The sequence below is a fragment of the Phascolarctos cinereus genome, unplaced genomic scaffold (assembly GCF_003287225.1).
Source record: "Phascolarctos cinereus isolate Bilbo 61053 unplaced genomic scaffold, phaCin_HiC Scaffold_2;HRSCAF=192, whole genome shotgun sequence".
In the NCBI taxonomy this organism is placed as follows: domain Eukaryota; kingdom Metazoa; phylum Chordata; class Mammalia; order Diprotodontia; family Phascolarctidae; genus Phascolarctos; species Phascolarctos cinereus.
Window position 1 is genome coordinate 110,611,970 of NW_027555625.1, and position 18,873 is coordinate 110,630,842.

Genomic DNA, 18,873 nt, shown 5'->3' on the forward strand with positions numbered 1-18,873 from the left:
ACATATGCCTTACTGACCTTACAAAGAGATGATGTTAAAGAAAGTACTTTATAAGCTTTAAAAGTGTCATATACATAAACATAGATCCTATATATACATAGATACTTACACCAGAAACAATATATTTCATGAATATATTGGTTGTTACTTTAATTTTCATTTGTATATACAGCTACCTCAACTGAAGAATTATTCAAATGCATCCAAGAATTACTCAGATGCATCCAACCCAGGACATAATGCTGGCTTATTGACAGCAATGTCAACAGAATGTTTAGAGAAGTACTACTCAAGAATGTGCCTGGAAATAGCCTATGTGTGTCTGTTATATGAGGACTAGTTCAGGGTTCTATGGAAGTTTAAGGATGATCATTACGAGATCCTTACCAGGCATCAGTTATTGAATCTTTCAGCCAAAGCAACTCATGAAGACTATTTACTAAGGTGAAGAGGAGTTGTGATATACATTGGTAGAAAGAGTACCATGACAGAGCTCTGACTGTTAAAATAATAACAGTAATAGTTGACATTTGTATAAAACTTTAAAGTTTAAAAAGTGCTTAATAAACCTGTAAATTAGGTGCTGTTATTATCCCCATTTTATAGATGAGGAAAAATACTAAACAATGTTACGTGACTTGTCCAGAATTACAAAACCAGTAAGTAAGTGCCTGAGGAGGGGTTTGAACTTAGGTCTTCTTGACTACAGGTTTAGTGTAGTATTCATTGTAAAATGAATAAAATCCAACTGTAATATTTATGGAGAATTCCTGGTAACAGTATAAGGACTTGAAAAATATGATATTTAAGAAAGGACCTAATTTTGCTATCAAATGAAACTGTATGAAATCATTCTAAATGCCATCAGCAATATAAAACAAACACTCTTGAAGGTATTAAGTAGTGATGGATACATTCCCATAAGGACATAATACAAATACTCTTGATGGAATCCTTATGGAATACACACACATATGCACATATCCATACACCTAAAGTGAAGAGGAACATACAAACATATTTGCTGTTCAAACATTTCTCCTCTAGAAAATTGCCTAGTGGTTGGCTTATGAGATAAATTAGTGCTAATTACTTAACTTAACAAATTTATACTTGTTATTTGGAATTTTTGTATCACAAAGACTAAACAAGTATTAAGCAGTCAGTAATATAATTTGGCTCTTCTATACCTATATATAAGGTATTTTCTCTCTGTAAGAGAAAAATTTGGTCAAAGGATATGAACTGGTAATTGAAAAGGAAAAAAATTTATCAACAACCATGAGAAATGCTTTAAATCACCAATAATTAAAAGAAATGAAAATTAAAACATCTTTGAGTTTCCACCTTATACCTATTAAATTGGCAAAGGTGACAAAAAAGGAAAATGACAATTTTTGGAGAGGGTAGGGGAATACAAGCACACTAATATACTGATGGTGTAACTGTAAATTGGTTCAACCATTTTGGAAAGCAATTTTGGGCTATGGACAAAAGATCAGCAATCCAGCAACATCATAAATAGGTTTATATACTAAATAGATCAAAGAAAGAGGCAAAAGATTCTTAAGCACAAATACAGTAGCACTTGTTTTAGTGAACAACTGTAACAAACGTTGCTTCCCATCCATCAACTGGGAAATTGCTGAACAATTCGTGGAATATGAATAAAATGGAATATTACTAAGCCATAAGAAATGAATAAGGGAATGATTACAAAAGAAATGAAAGTCTTATTTATACTGATGCAGATTACACTGAGCAGAACCAGAACTATTTATACAGTGACCACAACACTGTAAAATAACTTTGAAAGACTTAAGATCTCTGATTAATGAAATGACTAAGTAAGATTACAAAAAACTGATAATGAGGTACACTTCCCATCCTTTGACAGAAAGTGCGGAGTGAGACATATTTTTCAGATGCAACTAATACAACATAAATTTGCTTTTCTCAACCAACATCTGTTAGATATTAAATCTTTTATCTGAGAGAGGAATAGTTTGGGGGTAGTGAAAGTGATGAAAAGAAGGAAAGAAAATAGTGAAATTATATTCATGGTTTCTTATTCTCTATTTCTGACATTATATACAGAAATGTTGATGATTTTCTAGTGCATAATAAAAAAGATTTGGCTCTTTATCATTATGATTCTCAAAAATAAGAACTACTTGTTAAATGGTTTCTAAACTGAGAATAACAGGCACTATACTTACATTTTCAGGTCCTTTGGTTCCCATATAGAAATGCACCATTGTTGAAATAGCTTGAAGTGAAAGCAAAAATTGGCTCTAGAAATAAAGATAATGATTTACACGAATGTAGGGAATATTACACAAATGTATATATATGTACAGGATTTATTCTGGCACAGAATTTCTGAAGTGAACAAGAAATATACTTACCTCCTCTTCACCCATTTTTGCAAATTCATAAAGAAAGGCAAAGTACTCAGTGAGATGTTTACTATGGGGTTTCACACCATGTTCCATAATTGATAACAGTGTCTTCACAAATCTGGTAACACATGAACGGCTTCCTATATCTTCCACAGGACCATCCATATCATCTGACCTGAAACAATTTAACATGACTCTTACCTTTGGGGTACCGTGAGAGAACACTGTGCTCAGATGAAAATATTTTTTTAAAAATTACATTTATGCATTTCACTGCTGTCACAATGAACACCAATAGTAATAACATGTATTATAGAATCTGAATGTTAAAAGGGATCATTAAAATTATTTGACTCCAATTTCCTACCCTAGTTATGAAACTTTTCCTTACTCTGAGTGCAACCCAACGGTTCTGTGCTGGGTCCTCTTGTCTCTCTACATTTTGTTACGAATGACATGGATTTCATGGGTTCAATTATCATTTTTATGTAGAATATTCCCAGATCTCTCTCTACACATATCTAGCCCTGTCTACTGGACATTTCAAACTGGATATCCTATAATTATTTTACTGATTAGCAATCTGATGGAAACAAGAAGTTAATATGACTTGGCCAAAGTCACACTGTTAGTAAGTATCTGAGGCTGGATTTGAACTCTAGTCCCAGTGTTCTATACACTGAACCACCTACCTGTTTTTATTACCTTTAGGAACAAATATAAATTCATTGGTTTGTCTCTTAGTCTTTTTTACAACCTGGACCCAAACTATTTTTGCATTTTATTAAAAATTATTCCCTTTACTGTACTTCACTGTCTAATCAAACTGCACTTTTTGCTGTTGCTCATATTATGACACTTCACCGCCACTCTCATCATCCGCTTCCTTCTAAACTGTGCTTAAGTGCCAGCAGGTGAGTGTGTGTGAAATCTTTCCTAATTTCTCTAGCTGCCAGGATCCTCTGTCCCACCTAAATTACCCTGATTTATTTTGTTGTTACTTATTTATGCACAGGTTGCCTCCTTTACAGAATTTAAGCCCCTTGAGGGAAAGGACTATGTAAAGATCAAAGGAGGCAGGAAAAAGAAAGGCTATCTAGATGTACAGGGGATAGAGTGATGGACCTGAGTCAGGAAGACCCTAATTAAAATCCTAACTCAGATACTCACTAGCTACATGACTATGGGCCAATCACTTAAGTTCTCCTTACCTCAATTTTCCCATCTGTAAAATGGAAACAGCCACCCTTACCCCACAAGATTATCATGAAGATCATGAAATCATCTACAGAAAACATGTTCTGCCGATCTTAAAGTACCATATAAATGCCAGCTATTATTATCACAGGAATAAACTACATACTACTTGGACAGAAATAGGAAATGTATGAAGAGTTTAGGAAACTAATCACAAGCCAAGACATAATAATAATGGGGATTATCTGGACATCTGTTATAGATCTCATCTTAAAAGCAAAGAAGGTAATAATTTCTGTAACTTCCTTAACAATAACTTCATTTTTCAAAATAATTAACAAGGGGAAATCCTATTTTTTGGATGATTCTCACCAAGAAAGAGCAACAGGTGGCTAAGGTGGAAATGATGAGAACATTGGGGAAAAGTTATCATTCACACCTAGAGTTTGCAATAGAGAAACAGAAGATGAACACAGCATGATATGTACCCTAAATTCTGGGAGAGCACATTTCAAAGAGATTAGATGAGCATATATAGAATCCATGGACTAAATTCTATAGGAGAAGTTAGCCGAAGAAAAATGACCAGTTCTCAAGAATGAAATTCTGAGGACATAACAAAGTTTTGATGAAGAGGAAAAGGGTTAAGTTGCCTAAAGATATCATTATGAAAACACAAGGTAACTCAGAAACCCAAACCAGGGTAGGTGCAATATGAATGGACAGAGAAAGGGATGAATGTGAATAATAATGTAAATTAATATAACTTATCAACTGACTTCGAGGACGAATAAGGAAGAGGGAAGGGCCTAGAATGGCTACAAAATTCTGAACAGAAACAAGGGTGTGGAAGGAAGACGATGAATTGTTTTGGATGTGTTGGGTCTGAGGTAGCAATGAGACATTCAGTTAGAGACATCTAGCAAGTAGCTGGAAATGTGAGAATAGAATTCAGGACAGAGAACAGGGCTGGACAGACAGTTATCCCTTCCACATCATTACTTTCTCCATCATGATTTTATAGGTCACAGGTTAGCATAAGAAATTAAATGGGAATTTTGGGGGAGTTTTGTGGAAGACACAGTTTTGTGGGAAGCCACGCAAAGGCTAGTAGATGTCACAGAAAAAGTTGAGAAACTTAGAAATGCAAAAATGTTATAGTATTGTATAATATCAATTCAGACTTTTTCTCTGGTATGGAGGGCCAAAAAAATTTTACCCAGATTTTCCAGATCACAGGAGTGCTATGTTCCTAACCCCCACAATGTGGAAGGGATAACTGTATAGACTTGATATAATTAAACTACTAAATTTTGATGGGAACAAACGAGATCATTGAGGAAGAGGGTAAAGGAAAAAAAAAAGGTTGAAGACAGGTGCTTAGTGGAAAGTCATGATTAAAGAGTGAAAGATAAATGCAAAGTAAAGATGACTAGGGACTAGTAGCATTGTCTACCAACCATTCAGGTATGGTGGAGTTGTGGCTGAGGCATCTGAGTAGTGGTCAGGGCTACATGAAAGGGTTTTCTGCTTGTTTGAGCCAGGCAGAAGTCTGGAGGTGGTGTCTAGCAGCCCAATTCCATAAATGCTGGGCCCAAGATATTTAGACATATTGGAAGTGCTGCCTTTGGTTATGGGATCCAAGAAAATCTCAATTCAGTATTCAGGATTAACTGAAGGTACATCCTGCTGGCCCATGCCCAAAGGAAGCATGGGCTGGGGATGTAGGACAGGGGCAACATCTTGGTGGTTAAGATCTTCCGGAGAATTCTAGCCTGGTAGTCCAGAAAGTACGGAAGGCCTGAAGTTCAGAAGCTCCATTGTCTAGGCCTAGAAGAACTGTGGCTTACAGTTTCAGAATCAACAGAACATCAGTTTGGTGCTCAAGAAGTGAGGAGCAAGGATCCACCTTCATCACATTTCTGAAGCTTCCTGGCCTTCCTCATCCCACCACCTTCACTTTTTAAAAAATTGTGATAATATTAGTTTATCTCAAGATTTCTGGAATTCCTCCTATTCCTTCTGATTCCTATGATCACCAAAAATAGTTGTTCCAAGACCTTGGGAAATAACTGACTGCACAGCCAGAAGATGAACTGATTCAAAGCAGCTAGATATTTGCTTATTATTTTTCTCAACTATCTGGGGTTTGAATTCCTTGTGAGCATATTTGGTCTCTCCTTGCTAGTTTGGAGATCATTCTTCTTCTTAAGAAGACAAAAGCAAAATAGAATTTAACTAGTTTTTGTTGTTGTTCTGTGGTATGTTAAAATCACAACACTTGAACTAAACAGTAGAACTAATTTTTTCTTCTTTCAGGATTAAGTGAATAAATACATTTTTCCAAGCTTGAAGTCATTTTGGGCTTTAGTCTTTCAGACACTATTTTTTTTTTTAGGTCTGTGAACCTTTTATATTCTTCCTTGGTGAATCTACGTCTATCTTTTGTTTAATAAAATTTTACTAAGGATACCTATTACAGTACATAACCGAACACTGGGTAAGGGATGAGTGGAGATTAAAAAGTTTTAGTAAGATATAATCTTTGACCTCATAGTTTATAGTTTAGTAAAATTTGAACTCAGAGAGCTCTCCAGGTAGCCAAGTTTGTCTCTTCCTTTGTCAACAGGCAATCACAACTTGCCTGTGAACAGGCAATTCATGAAACTTCTGTGAAAATTAGGTTTATTACAAGAGAATGAACATGCATTCAGAACTCAAAGGGTTCACAATCCATACAGAATTTTGCATATTTATAAGAGTGGAAGGAAGGAGGCATGAGAGGCAGGCCGTAAAGGGGCATGGCATGAGAGGGGGAAAAGTGAAGCAAAGTTGAGAAAAGGACAAACCCTCTCCTGAAGGGCAATGGCAAAAGCCACATTCTTTTCCCTTGGGAAATGCTAGACTATGAAGATAGGATGGTCTGCTTATCTACAAGAGTCCCAGTTGCACAAACAATTTCTCAACCTAATGCAGACTGACTTGTACTTTTCTTGACTCCCAAGGACACACACTCAATCTGGGAGGCAAATAACAAATTATGTCGGTTGGAAGGGGTGTGGAGGGTGAGGGTGGAGGGGAAATGGCATTCTTGTGGGGCAGGGCTTTGTCGTTGACACATTTGGGGCCTCCTGCATGCTCTGGATCTAGTGTTTCTGGAAAATATGGCAACTCAAAAAGACAAGTTCAAGGGAATCCTTAACATTCCTTAATACCTTCTTTTTATTCTTATTGGGATAATTCATAACTATTAATGGAATTTCATTTTTGACACTTATACACCTTCTTTCAGAGCCTCTTTAGTTATCTCACGTGTATAAAGGTGGTGGTAAATCAATCTACTCGCCCCACAATATGAAAGTGATAACATGCTACCTTCCGGTATATTTAGGGAGAATATATTCTGCTAATTCAGGCCTTAGTCACACTTGTTTAACTAGGTTAACCTCCCTAGGCTCAACAAGAATATTCAGATTGGCCAAGCGACTTATCACACACTTTGAGGTCTGCATAAAACCCTCCAGTAAGGTAAAATCAGAGAAGTGAATGTCTAGAGATGAGGAGAGAGAAAGCCACCACAGTGAAGAAATCATTTAGGAGAGTATCTTGGTTTTTAGTCTAGGTCTTCCCACTTTCACACTCCCTAACCCAGAGAAGGACTTCATGAACATCAGAAGTCATACGGATTTTGGACTTCACCTCTTCCTATTAGTGCTCTAGTAGTGACTCTTAAAGAGCTGACGACACTGCCTGCATTGCCAAGCAGACTGGATGCAGATCCAAGGTTTCACAAAGAGCCCAGCAGGAAAAAACTATGCCATATATAGGGGAACATCTTGATTACTGTAGAAAAGGACTTCAACGATCTGTGCCATGCATTGTCTAAATTTGAGTACATTTTCCTTAGACTGTGCTTTATGACAGAGTGTGTCACAAACTTTTTAGGGAATGTTTGTACCAATTTTTAAAACTATCATTGTAGTAAAATGCCTCTTTCTAAAAACTAATTAAGTCTGGTTGACCAATCAGAATGGGGGCTCAAAACCACAGCATTGGAAAGATACCTCCCAAGAGAAGTAGGATCAAAGAACATGCTGAACATTTCTGGTTGTGCCTAGTGCTTCTGTGTTATAACATGATACCTCTTTCTAAAATCCCCATTGCTCCCACTTCCTTGTTAGTAAGAGTTAAACTGAGAGTAGGAGATCCTTTTCTTATGTTTGCTAACTTAGTTTCTACTTTTGAATTTCTGTGGGTTCCATGGAGTTATTTAAATAGGTCTAAGAATTCATTATAATTTGTCTTGCTTAGACACTAGAAACTTAAGACCCTTGAGAACTTAATTCCTTGACTTAATTCCTGGGGCCAGACTAGTCTGACTGATGGTTGCCTTAGTAAGCTACTACACCTAGCCAAACAATATTTCATTTCATTCCTCAGCCATTTCCTCCCTAAGCTTCATGTTGCTGTGTGGGGTTCTAAAACCATAATCAAATAAAGTGTCACTGCTTTTGTAAAGGGTATACTTCCTTATGGTTCTACTCACCTTCCCTGAAAATTTCCAAATGAAAATATCACTTCTCTACATGGATAGTCACCCTTATTAGAATTAAGCTTGAGGGAAAAGGTGATTCTTGCTTTTGTATTTGCATTCTCAGAGCTTGACACAAAACAATTAATAGTTTTGTTCATTTATGTGAGATGATCCAATATAATAAATGTAGAAATACACATATTATAGTCCAAATGTTTTACATATATATATATATATATATATATACATATATATACATATATATATATATATATATATATATATATATATATATATATATATATATATATGCGCACTGACATTTTTCCAATTTATAGATTTTTTTGTTAGTACATGGTTTTTTTTCAATCTATAGATATCAATAATGTAACTATTATCACATGAAAGCCTAAAATAATTGGATGTTAGAAATGAGTCATCATGCTCAAAAAAGGTTCCCCACTCCCGGTTTAGAACCACTGTTATAAGAAGAGAGATTTTAATTGCTATCAAGTTAAAAATTCATTAAATGGTCTGCCTTTAGCAGGATAAATCTTCCAGTAGATTTCTAAGTAGTGAAGTCTCCTTTCATTACTATATCCTGTCTCTGTTCTAGTCCTGAGTTTTAGGTTAGGAAAGCACCAAGCCTATTCTCCGTGTGGCCTGCTTGTTTGCAGTATACTCCCACATCTATGTCATCATATTTATCTCCTTATGATCTTAGCCACATTTTGGGCACTGGTACTTTATCAGGACCTAGCACTAGCTATGTACTCTCCTTAATGTTTTGTGTTACATGATGTGGTACATCTTCAGGTCTGATTTATACCCTCCAGGAAGAACCTTATACTTGGTATATGGCTCAGTTACTCTCTCCTTTTCTATGTCACCTTTTCTCACTTTGTGTACTGTAATCATTTGACAGAATTTGCTCAAAGTCTTTGTCTTTCTAAGTTTCTTTAAAATGAATAATTTCTTCCATTGTCAAGCAATTGTTAATCCATCTGATTAAGTCAGAGCATAAAAGTATAAAAGAAAAGCAAAACTCTTGTATACCTTCTTCTCAACCAGAAAGATCAGCTTTCATTTAAGTTATAATTTGGCAGTCATATGAAAAAATACTCCAAATCACCAATAACTAGTGAAATGCAAATTAAAGCAACAGTCAAGTTCCACTTGATGCCTATGAAACTGGCAAAGATGACAAAAAAAGGAAAATGATCAAATACTAGAAGGGCTATGGGGATATTAGTCACATCAATATACTGTTGTATACAGCTGTGAATTGGTCCAATTCTTTCTGGGAAGAAATGTGGCACTATGCCCACAAAATCATTGATATATTGATATTCTCTCAACTATTTCCACAAAGAGACTGAAGAAAAATGAAAGTAGCAAGGAGCAAGAGGGTACTCGTGCCCATCATTTGGGTTAAATATATTATTATATGTGAATTTAATGGAACACTACTGTGCCATTAAAGATGATGAAAGGGATGAGTTCAGAGAATGTTGTGAAGACTTGTATGAGATGATGTAGAGTGAAGTGAGCAGAAAGAGGACAATTTATATAATAACAACAACACTATAAACTCTATAAAGAACTTTGATCAATGGATCAAAGAGTAAATATGATTCCAGAGGTGACAGATTGAAGATGCAGAACAAGACCTTTACCTCTGGATGTGAACAATGTGAGAATTTGTTTTGCTCGACTATGTACATGTTACAAGAGTTTTGTTTTTCTTTTAAACAAAGATGGAGGGAAGTGGAGAGAAAATAAATGCTTATTAAGTGAAAAATAAAACAAAATGAAAAAAAATTTTTTGGCAAGGAACCTCCTGTAACACTTTCTTTGGCTCCCATGCCTCCTTGAAATCAAATGAAACTACACTTATCTTTCAAGGCTCTTCCTGAAAGTACCTCTACAAATTTACATTAATTTGTCACCTTGTGACTTACCAATCAAACTACTCCCTGATAATGTGCTCAGGCAGGATCCCTTTATAGGATCATAATATGTTACAGATTTGACCTTAGAGTTTATTTATTCAAACTCCCTAATTTCACAGATAAGGAAACTGATGCAAGAGTGTTATGAGACCTACCTCAGGACAGAAAGGAAGGAAGGAAGTGGCAGAGCTGGGAACTGAACCTAGGTTCTCTGACTAAAACACCAGTATTTTTTTCTACTTCACCATGCTGCCTTTCAATTATATCCACTCAGCAAATATGGGTATCTTTCACCGGAAGAATTTAATATCTCCTTTCTACTTCATCATAGGAATCCTATCATTTTGGATCCAATTTACTATGTCTGTTATGATAACTCCAATTTTATATAATACCCAGACAATAAATGAAAAGACTCTTTCATTTTAGGCATTTGGTGAGAATTATGAACACATAATTATTTTAAATAACATATAAAATCTTTCCAAATAACATCAATTCTTTCTAATCTATTTCATTAGGCAAGGGAATTTAAAGATCTCATGTTGGAAATTTTAATGCTTTAAATAACTATTATCTAAATAGAATGTGGAAAAAAGTGTTCAGAAGCAAACATTTTACCCATCTTCCATTCCAGGCTGTAAATAGAGGTGAGCATGTACAGGTCTAAGTCTCTGAATCACATGAATACACAAACGCTGAAACATCTGCAAATGATAAAATATGAAGTAAGGCACAACTTAAGTTAATATAGGCACACACATACATACACATACACACACATCCTTAATGAGAAATTGATTCTTTTCCACCTATTTCTGACCTTTGCACATCTTTTACTTTTTCTATTGGTCTAAAGTTTTGCCAAGAGTTCTGTGGACAGAAAACGGAGCAATGTAGAATGATTCAAACACCATGTTTATAACAATGGATACAATAAGCATTACCTCATGTTACAGCCCCCCATAGAATCTGCATGGGAAGAAATGTTAGAAATCATCCATAGTCCAAACTTTTCATTTTGTAGTAGAGGAAACCATGGCCCAGAGAAAAGACAAATATTTTTGACCGAAGCCATAAGGTTAGTTAGCAACAGAGATAGTACTACATATATATTATTGGAGGTGGGGGTATAAATTGAAGAATCAAACGGAAGTTTTAATAAGTCCTAATTTTGCTTCAGATAGAAATGAGGTAAAAAAGTAATCAAATTTCCTCCCTATAATTACAGGAGCTAAAGTAAACTTTTGAAGTGGTAACACTGGTTTCCTTTTAACCCCTAAGTGACTAGATAGCAGATGGGGAAGCATAACAGGCAGAGGTACAAAAGTACAAGAATGACTCATCTTGATATCTGAAAACTTGAACAGCTCTATTTTCAGTTTGCAATGATAAATGATATTTGTGCTTCCTTGAATCTTTCCACTCTTACAGCAACTTTGTTGTCAAATTTCTAACTTTTTATTAAATCTTTTCCAGTTAAATTTAACATCAGAATATTAGTACTTTTCTTTGCTTGAGAAGGTTACTGTTAAATATTGTCAAATATATCATGATAGATATATACTAGTGATATTCTCATACTGGAGTGACTGTTCTGGGTACAAATGAAAGCATATAACAAAATACGTTTTTAAATAGCAAATTCTGACAGAATTTACTGGAAATATCACTAATTTACTTGGGAAATTAGGGAAGTGTTTGTTATTTTATCTAATGTTATTTACCCTGTGTGATTCTTCTCCATCTGGAGATGAAAATTAGAAAGATACTTGTCTTTATCACCATTCCTTGTGAGTACATGCTAAGATACAGGGTGACAGGGATTACAAGGGATAGGTGAAAATTTTGGAAGAGTAAAATTTATGGCAACTTGTTTTCTCCTCTACAAAATGAGAAGTTTGGACTAATCAAATCAATAAGTAAATACCCAGAACTGTTCTAATTGCTGGGAATACAAAGAAAAGCAAAAACAACCCTCCTGTTCTCAAGGAGCATGCATTACAATGGGATGAACTAGATGACCTGGTTCAAATTCTGTGACTGTTTTTCCTTCTTCTAATTGCTCCTGGAACTATTTATGATTAATAAAGTTTCTCAGTTTATAGTTCCAGAGCTAGCTGTGTAGTTTCACAGCCTCATTTTATAAAAGATGAAACGAGTTCAGAAAAGTGAGTGACCTTCCTAAGATCACATTATCTATACACAGAGCTAGGATGGAAACTCAGGTCCTCTGACTCAAAAATTCAAGATGCTTTGTACTTTACCATGTTTCCCTCAGAAGTCAATTTTCAATTGAAAAATGAACATTTTCCTTACCTGTCTCACAATCTGATTAGGGCACTTTATTAAGATTTGCATTGGCCACCAATCATCATCAGCCATTCGGTCTAAAAACCACTAAAAGAAAAAAAGAGTCTGATATGAGTATAAGAATACTGAATCAATATTTAGTTATGTATTATGATTCATTCAATGGAACAAAAATCACATTAGTTTAATATTATAAGGTTTTTCTTCTAGCTGTTGCCTTAAAAGCCTCAATTAAAAAACTCCCAAAATATAAAGCTACAAAGTTATGATTCAGGGAAAATTTATATACTCCTCTCTACTTGCCTCCACAAATGATAAACATACTCTGTGCACAGATGGTGTCCCATGCTGCTAATGCACTTCTTTCCTGACAATAGTTCATGGAATTCATGGTTTCCTTTAGGGACTCAGCTCATGGGCCATTTCCTAAAGGAAGCCCATTCTAATTCCTTCACTTACTAGTACTTTCCCAGAGAATTTACTTCTTACTTATTTTGTACTTATTTTCTTTGTGCTAATTGTTTGAATGGACAATTATATAAAAAAAGCTATGATGCATTACTAGAATGAAATAACATTAATTAGATGTAGATTATGATTGTTAACTATTTTACCTATACTTTTTGTTCCTATAAGGAGAGACATGAGCTGGAAAATTAACAAGAAAGGCAAGCTAAAAGTTTAATATTTTGCAAGAAACACGAGTATCACCAAAAGACTTCAATTTTCTTAATCAAGTATAATTACCCAGGAAAATTTGTCTAGTCAAAAACTTGAGGAGTCTTTTCAGATTTGCAAAAGACAAGATGAAGTATTTGTTTTGTTTCATTAAAACTAGACCAATTATCCAATTTCAAAATTTTTCAAAATACACAAAACTTTCAGACTTCAAAGAAAATATGTCACTCCCTTTATAAATTCTATCAATGTTAATGGTCTTTCTGAGATTGTTATAAAATATAGGAAATCAGTTCTCTGAATAAAACTCACCAGGAATATAAAAAAGTTAGTTAAAATGAAAACAGAGTAGGCTATCAATGACTTCTCAGGAGATTACTCCTGGTAATAAGGTCCATTGGTGATATAGAAAATGGCAAAATATGGGTAACCAGCAAAGTGAATTAGAGACTGTAATGCAAGGAGATGGGAAAGATGGCTCTGGTGAGTTTTAATACAGAATAGATAAATGGGTCAGGAGTTGGTATAACGTATATTACAAAGCTATATTAACATAAGAAAACAGGGCTATCAGAGGAGGAAAGCATGTAATACTACATTTGTGAAAGGATAAGTGGAAGAACAAACAAAAGTGATTTTATGGAATACTACAGACTACCTAGAAAGAGGAAACAAACAGTTTAGGAAACACATCACAAGCCTGGCGTTAAGGCCTGACATGGCAATATAGTAATAGGGAATGGTTTTAAATATTACTAACGTCAATAAGTATTATTATCAAAAACAAAGCATCTAATAAATTCTTAATCTGCATTCATGATAATTTCATTATTCAAAAGGCAGAGGAAACAAAGGGGTGAACTTCCATAGTTGAATCTGATTTTGATCAGCAAGGAGGAAAAATCTGGGAATTCTGGAAAGAAGTGATCACTCCATCTTAAAATTAGTAACAGAAGAGCTGGACATAGCCTGACATAGCCATATTCTGAGAAAGGAGATTTTTAAAGAAAAGATAGGCAAAATCCTTCAGATTAAAATCGCAAATGAGAGATCAGTCCAAAGGGTTTGTAAGGTCCTCAAAAATGAAATTTTGAAAGCTATGAATCATGTAATTTCAGAGTTTGAAGCAATCCCAGAAGTCATCTAGTACAACCTGAAACTGAAAAAGTATTCCTACTATGATATACCTAAGAAGTGGTCATTCAACCTTTGTTAACACTTCAAGAAAAGGGAAATGCTCTACACTTACTGAGGCAGACTGTTCAACCTTTGATCAGCTAGCTATGTTGTAAAACTTTTGTTCTAACCAGGCCTAGATTTAGCTCTCTGAATTTTCTATCCACTTTTCCCAGTTCTGACCTTCTGGAACATCCAAAACAAATCTAATCACTCTTTTCCTCTTCCAACCAATGGCCCTCCATATACTTGAAGACAGCTATCAGCACCTGATTCCACTCCAGGTCATCTGTTTCAGAATCAGAAACATTAAGATGGGAAAGAAAAAGGAAAGATGATGAAAGAGATTGATACAGATATACAATGACAATACAAATCAACTTAGATTTTTAAAAGACATATAGTAAATAGGATGTAAGGGCATGGGTAAGACAAGATAAAAGTAACAAAAAATGGCCCTGGCAAAACATTGTCAGGACGGCTAAAGTTGAAATGAGGAACACAAAAGACAACAAAATAATTTTTTCCTTCATGTTACTGCAGCATATCAAAAAAAAAGGTGAAGATCATGATTTAGGATGGATAATGACAAACGGAAGGCAGGAATTTGGCTTCTTTTTCCTCCACCAAACAGAACCATCTTTAAATTGCCAAGACTAGAACTGAATATAGTTAATGGCAGAAAATCAAGATGAATAGGGAGATACCAAGAAAACATGGATCTTGATCTTGCTGAGTTCCAGTTACTAGGACTCAAAGAACTAAATACTATGAAAAAACTGGATGATGATTAGACTAAAATCTTACACCATATACCAAAATAAAGTCAAAATGCGTTCACAATTTACATATAAAGGCTGATACTATAAGCAAACTGGGAGAGCAAGGAAGAATTTACCTGTCAGATTTATAAAGAACAGAAGAATTTATGACCAAACAAGGGTTAGAAAACATTATGAAACACAAAATGGATAATTTTGATCTCATTAAATTGAAAAGTTTCTGCAGAAAGCCAATGCAACCAAGATTAGGAGGGAAGCAGAAAACTGGGAAAGAATTTTTACAACCAGTGTCTCTGACAAGAGCCTCATTTCTAAAATACATAGAGAACTAAGTCAAATTTATAAGGATACCAGTCATTCCCCAATTGATAAATGGTCAAAGGATATAAATAGGCAGTTTTCAGATGAGGAAACTAAAGCTATCTATAGTCATATAAAAAAATACTCTAAATCACTACTGATTAGAGAAATGCAACTCAAAACAACTCTGAGGTACCACATCACACCTATCAGATTGGCCAACGTGACAGAACAGGACAATGATAAATGCTGGAGAAGATGTGGGAAAATTGGAATATTAATGCACTGTTGGTGGAGGTGTGAAAGAATTAGAAATTGAGGGGATGTCCATCAACTGGGGAATGGCTGAACAAGTTGTGGTATATGAATGTAATGAAATACTATTGTGCTATAAGAAATGATGAACAGGCAAACTTCAAAAAAATCTGGAAAGACTTGCATGGACTGATGCTAAGTGAAGGGAGCAGAACCAGGAGAATGTTGTACACAGTAACAGCCACGTCGTGTGATGACTAACATTGACAGACTTAGCTCTTCTCAGCAATGTAAAGATCTAAGACATCTCCAAAAGTCTCATGATGGAAAATGCTATCCACATCCAAAGACAGAACTATGGAGTTTGAATGCAGATCGAGGCATAGTATTTGCTCTTTTATTTTCTTCTGTTTTGTTTTGTTTCATCTTTCTTGTGGTTCCTCCTATTGGTTCTAATTCTTCCTTACAACATGACTAATGTGAAAATATGTTTGGTAGGAATGCATATGTAGAGTCTATATCAGATTCCATGCCGTCTTGGGGAGGGAGGCGGGGAAGGGGCGAAAGAAAAATTTAAAACTCAAAAGCTTATAAAAGTGATTGTTGAAAACTAAATTAATAATAAAAAAATAAACAAAAAAACCTGGATGATGAGATTGCTGAGTCACTGACAACAATCTTAGAAAGACATGGAGAACAGGTAAGACACACCCGAGCAAATAACAAAAGTTGTCATGATTTTGGGGAGGTGTGCGGGTGAAGGGGGGAGGATAGAGTAGAATCTATAATCTATGAGTTGGTAAGTTCAACATTATTTCTCAGAAAAATCCTAGCAGGAAGGCATTATTAAAGATACAATTAGTGAACATTTACCCAAAGAAGCAGTGATCACAAAGTTGGCCCAGCTTCATCATGAATAAGTTGGGCCAGTTCATCTTCATTTCACAAAAATCACAGAATTTGAGAGTTGGAAGGCCCCTCAGAAGACCATTTAGTTCAAACCATACACAAAAGGAATCCCCCTCTATAACATACTTGAAAAAGTGATCATCCAGCTTCTGCTTAAAGATCTCCAAGTACGGGGAACACACAACCTCACCAGGCATTCCCATTTCATTTCTGGCTAGTGCAACTGCTAACAAGTTTTTCCAGACATTAAGTCTAGATTTGCCACTTCGCATTCCACCAATTGGTTCTGTTTCTGCCCTCAGGGGCCAAAAAGAACAAATCTAATACACCTCACATATTGAGTCCCCTTCAAATTCCTGAAGACTTTTTGCCATATACTCCTTGAGTATTCTCTACTCTAAACTTAACAAGACGAATTTTCTCAAATTATTTTCATATATTATGGATTTTAATCCTTTCACCATTCAATTTGTCCTCCTTTAGACACTCTGGGTTGTCAATGTCCTCCTTAAATCATGGTGCTAAAAGCTTAAAACAGTATGCCATCTAAGGTCAGAAGAGAGTTCAGTGGCACATTATCATTATGTTTTCTGGAAGTTATACCTCTCTCAAGATAGTACTAACTTTTCATTTGGCTTCTCCGTTGCTCAGTTCACTCATACTAAGCTTGCAATCCATTAATACCCTTAGATTGTTTTTCAAAACAATTGTTATCTAACCATGCCATCTATCTTACACTTAGGAAAATAATTTTTTGTACCTACAAGTAAGACATTACATTCATGACTACTCTAACAGCTATTAGATTGGTAGAACAAGAAGAATGCTGTAGATAGAGATAGAGGTTATATATATGTCAGCAAAGCATTTGAGAATGCCTCTAATGATATACAGACAGGATGAGAGACAGATGGGTTTGACTAACTTTATTCCAGTCAAGTCAGATGCCTAGCTATTTCCTATAGATACTCTTCTCGCCTCACTCATTTACCATTCCCTGTAAGAATTCACTTCCTCCTTATCTTTGCCTTTCATAAACCCCATGTTAGGTAAAATAATGAAAAACTGCTTGTATGAATGATCAAAAACAAAGCATAGGATTCAGTCTTTAGCATTACAGAAAAATGATAATTTTATTGTCTATAAAACTGTCTCAGTTTACATAACCAATACTGCTTTGAAGAAACTGTGAGATGAATATATGAGAAAAAAGAATATTGTCCATAAAGAAAAAAAATCCATTACCTTCCTCTTCTAGATCCTCAATGCCCTACCTCCTATCAAAGAAAGACATTTCCTCTTCAGGCTGGATTCCAGATTTCCTCTACCATGTCCCAGTTCTTCATCCTGAAGCCTTACTCCAGCCCTGCAATTCACACCCTGGAAGTACCCTCCACCCTTGCAGCCTCTCCCTATGATTGGATAGCTCCCTTCCAGTACCTTCATTTAAAGAGGGTGGCGGGCCATCTCCAGTAATCTATATCCATATCTTGCCACCGGACCTAGATGGCTCTAGAAGAGAAAGTGAGCCTGGTGACCTTGCACAGCCCTCCCTCACTTAAATCCAATTCAGTTACAAGTCATGGCATCATCTTCCTGATGCCATGGTCCTCTCTCAGAACAAAGGACAAACAACCACCTGTGAGTAGTCCAAGCTGTCCCACTGCGGACCCAACTGTACACTTCCAGTTGGGCATTTCAGCTCCTTCCTTCCTCCCTCCTTTTCTTTTGCTCTTTTCCTTCCCTTCCCTCTTTCCTCCCTCTCCTTCTGTCCACATGAGGTACCATGCCCTTACCACGGGTGCTCTGACCAAAGGAATGTAAATTTTGATGGATGAAACCTAGCAAGATATCTTGGGGTTTACTGCCTAGATTTCTTTCTTAAAGACTTTGCCTTAAATCCAATTCATTCTGGCTCACACTGATTGGCCAACAGTTAGGTCCCTGCCCAAGTATCACTTGGTGGTCACTGTTTGGGCCTTGATAGCTCAGAGTGAATGTAAATAGTAATTGCTTCTGTTTTGGCCAGAAATCCCTCCCAGATTGTTGGGGGGTTTTTTTTGGATTAGGTAAAAAGGGCAATTCCTTGGCTCATTTCTCATCTAGCCTTAATCACTGAATGACTTGTATGAACTGATGCTGAGTGAAGTAAGCAGAACCATAAGAACATCGTACATAGTAACAGTAACATTGTGAGATGACCAACTTTGATAGACTTCGTTCTCAGCAACGCAATGATCTAAGACAATTCCAAAAGACTCATGATGGAAAATGCTATCCACATCAAGAGAAAGAACTATGGAGTCTGAATGCAGATTGAAGCATATTATTTCCTCTTTTTTGCTTGTTTTTTCTTTCTCATGGTTTTTCCTTTT

The 18,873-nt window shown here is 35.6% G+C and overlaps 1 protein-coding gene across 4 annotated transcripts in view; it reads right to left on the minus strand.

The window, feature by feature from the left end:
- Window positions 1-18,873, minus strand: part of USP34 (ubiquitin specific peptidase 34) — a 313,170-nt gene that overhangs the window by 44,277 nt on the left and 250,020 nt on the right. For all 4 annotated transcript variants that reach the window (XM_078149535.1, XM_020985492.2, XM_020985490.2 and 1 more), the window contains 4 exons: window positions 12,405-12,485; window positions 10,707-10,792; window positions 2,409-2,577; window positions 2,220-2,294 (listed from right to left, as the gene is read on the minus strand). In XM_078149535.1, the coding sequence (XP_078005661.1) occupies window positions 2,220-2,294; window positions 2,409-2,577; window positions 10,707-10,792; window positions 12,405-12,485 (411 nt within the window). The remainder of the gene's footprint in view (window positions 1-2,219; window positions 2,295-2,408; window positions 2,578-10,706; window positions 10,793-12,404; window positions 12,486-18,873) is intronic.